This window comes from Gossypium hirsutum, chromosome D12, assembly GCF_007990345.1.
Source record: "Gossypium hirsutum isolate 1008001.06 chromosome D12, Gossypium_hirsutum_v2.1, whole genome shotgun sequence".
NCBI lineage: Eukaryota > Viridiplantae > Streptophyta > Magnoliopsida > Malvales > Malvaceae > Gossypium > Gossypium hirsutum.
The window spans coordinates 11,632,558-11,639,328 of NC_053448.1; the positions used below are offsets into that span (position 1 = coordinate 11,632,558).

At 33.8% G+C, this 6,771-nt stretch overlaps 2 protein-coding genes across 3 annotated transcripts; both read left to right on the top strand.

Annotated features, from left to right (window-relative positions):
* The first annotated feature begins 1,944 nt into the window (after positions 1-1,944).
* On the top strand, positions 1,945-4,019 carry LOC107889776 (phosphopantetheine adenylyltransferase). 2 transcript variants are annotated; one of them, XM_016814335.2, is made up of 6 exons: positions 1,945-2,759; positions 2,857-2,928; positions 3,062-3,121; positions 3,228-3,322; positions 3,579-3,648; positions 3,770-4,019. In XM_016814335.2, the coding sequence occupies exons 1-6, from the start codon at positions 2,625-2,627 to the stop codon at positions 3,881-3,883; spliced, it is 546 nt and encodes a 181-aa protein (XP_016669824.1). In that variant the 5' UTR covers positions 1,945-2,624; the 3' UTR covers positions 3,884-4,019. The 2 variants fall into 2 exon arrangements, with proteins under 2 accessions (XP_016669824.1, XP_040964403.1); XM_041108469.1 differs by lacking the exon at positions 3,062-3,121 and having other exon boundaries at positions 2,110-2,759.
* A 107-nt stretch (positions 4,020-4,126) lies between these two features.
* Positions 4,127-6,404, top strand: LOC107889775 (pentatricopeptide repeat-containing protein At5g66520). The gene has a single exon (XM_016814334.2). It carries the CDS (start codon positions 4,188-4,190, stop codon positions 6,054-6,056), a length of 1,869 nt encoding a protein of 622 aa, XP_016669823.1. The 5' UTR covers positions 4,127-4,187; the 3' UTR covers positions 6,057-6,404.
* The last annotated feature ends 367 nt before the right edge of the window (positions 6,405-6,771 follow it).

Sequence of the window (6,771 nt, forward strand, 5' to 3'; positions counted from 1 at the left end):
TGAAAGTAAACATATGCAAATAAAATATCTCAATATCATAGAGCATTCAATTTACACACTTTTAACTCATATAGTTATGCTATCCCAGAGCATCTTTTGCAAGGATTAGGTTGTGTAATACTTTTTACCTAATGTCTAAATGCTTGCCGAGAAAGTGAAAATTGAACTTTTGATAGATAATAAAAGCATGCAAGGAATGCGCAAGGACAAAGCAAGTTAATTGTTCCTAACTATGTGCAATTAACATTTGATCTTAGATGGTTACGGTTCTTTTCAAGTATTGTAAAGACATTGTTTTTGAGAACGAGGTTTGACTTCCTTTGATTGGTTGAATAATATCGAAGAGCAGCTTTTAGCAATTTCTTCAAAACTGATGCAACATTCTCCAATACTTGACTTTGAAATGAGATTTGATGAAGAATTAAGTTTAGAGAGTAGTTTTTGGAGAATTAAAAATAAAAATACGTGGAAATTAGAAAATAAAGAAAAATTATTTTCACCGAAAATGTTTTGGAAGTTTAAAAGGTTGAAAATAAGGAGGGTTTTAAAATTTAAATGATTTGACTCTGCTTCAGCTTTAAATTCATAATTTTTATAAATGTAGGAATAATTATATTTTTCTCATGTTTTTATTATATGAAAATAGGCGTTAAACATGTTTTCATTGTAAAAAAATTTTCAATTTTCAAAATATAGAATATACAAATTATTATTTTTTAAAATGAGTAAAAATAAAAAGAGAAAATGTTTTGACAAACGAGAGCATGCAGGTGATCTACAAATTATTTTATCTATTATTCATGTCATATAAATTAGTGATGATCATCACTTAATAGTTTAATTAGTGATGATATAATTTTTATTATTGGCCTTTTTATTAATTTAAATTAATTAAAAAAATACCAATAAATAATTTTTTATTGATACACGATGTTTTGTAATTGGTCTTCAATTTTTTATTTAGAAAGTTCATAAACTTGGGAAATTTTATTTACAAAAAAGTTATTTACATGTGTTTGAAAAGAAATTAATGTGGTTGGAATTAAACTGGTTGAACCAAAATAGATAAATGTATCAATTTAAAAATATATTAAACTGAGTTTAGAGCAAATTTATCTACATCAAAAACCAAAATCAATTGGATTGGTAAAAAAGAAATTAGTGGAACCGATTTATTTTATTTATTAGCTCAAACCCATAAAATCTGACCAAGTAAAAACTTGATCTAAAATTCAAATAAAACTCAACATAAAAAATAAAATAAAAAACTTAAAAATGAATTTATCAAGGAAAAATTTATTTTCTCAATAAATTTGATTTGGAAATTTATCAAGAGTCAAATGGAAAGAATCAAATAATAATTTTTTTTTCAAGTTATAATAAATACCAAGTATAATGCAATAAATTCTATAGAATTTTTTTACAAAATATAGGATTTTTTAAGCTATAAATTGGAAAGTTGCAAATTGTAATAATGAATGTGTATAGGTGTTTATACGTACCTTTAGATCAAATACCTTTTCTTACTGTCATTTAATATTAAATTGTTAATTTTTTTAATTAATGAATTATATGTATATATTTTTGATAATAACATGGGCACCGATGTTTCATTAGCTATTGACTTTGCTAATGTGTTTATTGTTTGAACTGATTTTAATTAATTGGATGGTATTGAATTTTATATGTATTTTGACTGATTTAAAAATTAGTTATATTATTTATTTAAATTTACATTGTTAATGTTTGCTTTGGTGGTTTAATCTCAAAATTACAAATACTTTCGATTATTATCTAGGAATAAAAATGTTAATGTTTTAGATGAATTTGAAATGTTTAAATCATTAATCATATGTTATTAATGGATACACTTTTTTCATGAACATCACCCGAGAATTATAACCACCTATAAATACCTTCAAAGTTTGTTGAGTGTTTTTCGCTGCCTCTCTTAGATGGTGAGGTTTCTTTATTTATATGATATAGATATTATTCGTTACTATAACATACTAGGTAGGTTTCATGCATGTTTATGTGGTCTCATACGCGATCTCACGTGTGGCTTCGCAGGAGAATATAAATATACGCGAACTCAATAGAATTAGGCCCAAACCCATTTGAGTTTTGAGTCGATGATGGCAAGTATCAAAACAAAGCTCAGGGGCTTTCCCTTCTTTCCTCCCAACAAATCTCAAGAAACTAAATCCTCGTCCCCCTCCTCTCCATTCACCTTAGCACTCTCTTATCTTTGTGTCTCTCGGTCTTAGCATGTGTGAATTGGTCCTCTTCCCACTACCATCTTCTTCTTTCTAGTTGATATTGTGTATCAACAATTATTTATTTGTATTTATAAATTTTATTTTATTTTTAAATGGTAGAATTCATAGTTAGAGATCCAAATTACGGAAGTAGTATAAATAGGTAGGTAGGTAAGGTACCTGAAAGCTAAAGTCCTCCTACTTCACTAATCTTATACCCAGGATCATAGGCACTTCCTTTTTTAAGTTATAAAACCCAAGGAAGGATTCAACTTGTCTAGGTTCGGTGTACCTAACCCAAAGTCAGCTACCTATATATTTCTCTCTTTTCCTTTGTTGTATCGGTTTCAGTTGTGTGATATATCGATGACGATGTTGGAAGAGCAAAAGGATCAATCCACTTTGGTGAACCCACAACTGTCGCCGCCAAATTCATATGGCGCCGTCGTTCTTGGTGGCACCTTTGACCGCTTGCACGACGGCCACCGCCTCTTCCTCAAAGTAAAACTGGCATAATCATCTCTCTCTCAAACTATGTTGTACTTTTATTTCTTTATCCCAATATGATTCTAAGAGACAAAACTTTTGCTGGAAATAGTCAGCAGCGGAGATTGCCAGGGATCGAATCGTGGTGGGTGTTTGTGATGGTCCCATGTTATCCAAAAAACAGGTAATTTTTTTTTCTCATTCAATATACTTTTTACTCTGAACTAATCTAAATCCTAAACTTGTTTACTTGGTTTAAAATGGATTAAGAGAAAAAGGCGTTTGATTAACTGTAGCAATCCTTCTCTTATTGATAGTTTGCTGAATCGATACAACCCACTGAAGAAAGGATGCATAATGTTGAGAATTACATTAAGGTGTGAAAGTATTTTTATGAGAAAAAGACCATGAAAGAGTATTTGGGGGACGGGGGGGGGTATTCGATGATTTTTCTATTAATAAATTTTGCTTATTTTTTTGCAGTCTATCAAACCAAAGCTAGTAGTCCAAGTTGAACCTATTACAGATCCCTATGGACCTTCAATCATTGATGAACATTTGGAGGCCATTCTTGTCAGGTTTGTTACTGACTAACTTCTCAATACAAGAGAACTCTTTGGTAATTCACTTCACAGGAATGCTTACTTTGCTTTCTTGATCTTGTGCTCTGAATTGATGTTTCCTTTCTGGATATGCCTCCTTTTCACAATGAATTAACGTTGATTCGGCTTGTTCGAGTTCGTAAAAGTGGCAACAAGAGATGAAGTACATCATATTAACCTTATATAATGCTAGTGAATCCTTCTTTGCCTAACTGCACTAGTTTCTTGACAATAAGGAGACATTACCAGGTGGAGTCTCCGTTAATAAGAAAAGAGCTGAAAGAGGCCTTTCACAGTTAAAGGTTTGTTTTTGTCTGGTTAATTTCCATGCTGTTGGTAGTATTTGTAAGTAAGACAAATTTTGTTTATAATTTCACAAAATTTTTCAAGGAAAATGTCTTAATATGGTGCCATTTTCTGCAGATTGAAGTTGTAGATCTAGTTTCTGAAGGATGTAGTGGAGGCAAGTTGAGTTCAACAACACTAAGGAAGCTTGAAGCTGAGAAAGCCAAAAACCAAGAGTCTGCCACAAGCTGATATCATATCAATGGCTGCAAGAAAGGTGGTCATATTTCGATGGTTTTTTTTCTTTTTCTTTTTGTGAAACTCCAACAGCGAAAATGTACAAGGACACCTGAAATTTAATAAAATTAAGCATGCAAGTTTCTTCTTATTAAAAGTATCAATATTGTTAAGCTTTAAATAGCTTGACGAAAGATCAAATAAGGACCACATAAAGGAAATGCAAGGATATCCATATATATGAAGTTGTCAAAAACCTTATCTACATTTGTTAGATTAAATTGAGGAAAGAAACTATTGTTGCCTTATTAACCAACAAATGACAGCCATCACTTTATCTCCAACAAAGCAGCTGTCCCTGGAATTGAATGCCACCCAGACCTTATCTGTACTTGAACGATGTTCAACAATGGGGGAACTCAAGCAGATTCATGCACAGATGTTAAAAACAGGCCTTGTTGCAGATACCATCTTAGTAAGCAAAGTCCTTACTTTTTGTGTGTCTTCGAAATATGGTAATCTAGAACACGCTCGGATGGTTTTTGATAGAGTAAATAGGCCCAGTACTTTCATGTACAACACCATGATTAAAGGATACTCAGAGAACAACAAACCCGAAACAGCCCTTCTTTTATATCAGCATATGCTGGATCTTTCAGTTCCACATAATTCCTACACTTTTCCTTTCCTGCTTAAAGCTTGTTCCAGTTTATCAGCTATGGAAGAAACCAAGCAAATTCATGCTCACGTTGTTAAGTTAGGTTTCGGCTCAGAGGTTTATGCTGTGAATTCCTTGCTCCATGTCTATGAATCATCCGGCAGGATGGAAGCTGCGCGTTTGCTCTTTGACCAGGTCTTGAAACGAGACGTCGTTTCTTGGAACTTGATGATTGATGGCTATGCAAAGTGTGGCAAGATGGAAACTGCATATGAATTTTTCAAGAACATGCCAACGAAGAATGTCATCTCTTGGACAACTATGATATCTGGATATGTTGGGGCGGGCATGTACAAGGAAGCCTTGAATTTATTTCAAGAAATGCAGATTGAAGGTGTGAAACCAGACAAAGTTGCCCTTACAAGCACTCTAGCTGCTTGTTCATATCTTGGAGCGTTGGATCAAGGGAGATGGATTCATGCATATATAGACAAGATAGGAATTGTGATTGATCCAATCTTAGGCTGCGCCCTTACAGATATGTATGCAAAGTGTGGTGACATGGAAGAAGCTTTAGAAGTTTTTAAGAAACAGAAGAAAAAGGAAGTTGCTTTGTGGACTGCATTGATTTATGGATTTGCAATTCATGGTCGTGCAAGAGAAGCGCTGGACTGGTTTGAGACTATGCAGAAGGTCGGAATCAAGCCAAACCATGTCACTTTTACAGCAATTCTGACAGCATGTAGCTACTCAGGACTGGTTGATAAAGGAAAATCATTGTTTGAGAGCATCGAACGAGTTCATAAATCAAGGCCAAGAATAGAGCATTATGGGTGCATGGTTGATCTACTAGGCCGAGCAGGGCTCCTGGAAGAAGCAAAGGGATTGATTGAGCTAATGCCTGTAAAACCAAATGCTGTTGTTTGGGGAGCATTGCTCAATGCCTGCCAGATCCATAAAAATGTCGAATTAGGTACAAAGGTAGGGAAACTGCTGGTTGAAGAAGATCCGGACCATGGTGGTCGGTATGTTCACTTGGCGAGCATTCATGCAGCAGCAGGGGACTGGGACCAAGCAGTTGAAGCAAGGAGGGAGATGAAAGAACGAGGGGTTTCGAAACTTCCGGGATGCAGTGCAATTAGTCTGAATGGGGTTGTCCATGAATTCTTGGCCGGGACCAAGTCCCATCCACAGGCAGCAGAGATTTACCGCATGTGGGACAGTATCGCTGAAAGACTTGAAAAGGAAGGATATAAACCTGCATTGCAGAATCTACTGCTTGATCTGGACAATGAAGCCAAAGAAATGGCAATCAATCAGCACAGTGAGAAGTTGGCTATTGCATTTGGATTACTTAGAACCAACCCAGGGACAACTATTAGAATTATCAAGAATCTTCGGATATGCGAGGACTGCCACACTGTAACAAAACTTGTGTCCAAGATATATGATAGGGAGATTATCATGAGGGATAGAACCAGGTTCCACCATTTTAAGGATGGCAATTGTACTTGTGGAGATAAATGGTGAGGAAGGAGAGACCACAACATTATATTAACTCATTTGTTAGTACACTAACTAGGAGTAGTTAATGTATAAGCTTTGTTAAGCACAAGGCAAACGCCTTCAGCTCCCAAAAATTAAAAGAATCCAATAGTGCAAATATGAAGCCCAGTGGTCCCTTCGGCATTTAGCCAAAAAAGTAGATATATTTGAGGCAACGAAGAAAGCATGGGAAGTAGCGGAGCTGCTTGAGAATAAAGCATCGCTAAGTTGACTCCACCCATTTTAGATGGACTTCACCGAAACCATATCGATGCTCATTTCTGCCGCACCAAAACCTGGAAAATAAACCCAACGCCTTATTGCGGGAGGCCCAAAAATTAAAGTGAATAAAACGTAATAAAGAAAAATAGTTTTTCAAAACAATTTTTTATTTCGGGGTAGTATTTGATATACACTTACCATGTTTTTTTTTATTCTACAAGTAATTTTAAAAAATTATGTATTTTTTTAAATATTTATTTTTTAATATTTTACTATACACCATCGAACACTTGTCAATCTCCTAATTCTGTTTGTGAAGTCTAAAAATTTCACATGTATAAATTTTTTTCATTTATTTTAATTTTAGAAGTATATATATTTTTTATTTTTGAAAATTGAAAGACAACTTTAATAAATAAGATTAAAAATTTGTTTCAATAAATAAAATATAAAAACGCACTTGGTAATATTTTCAAAA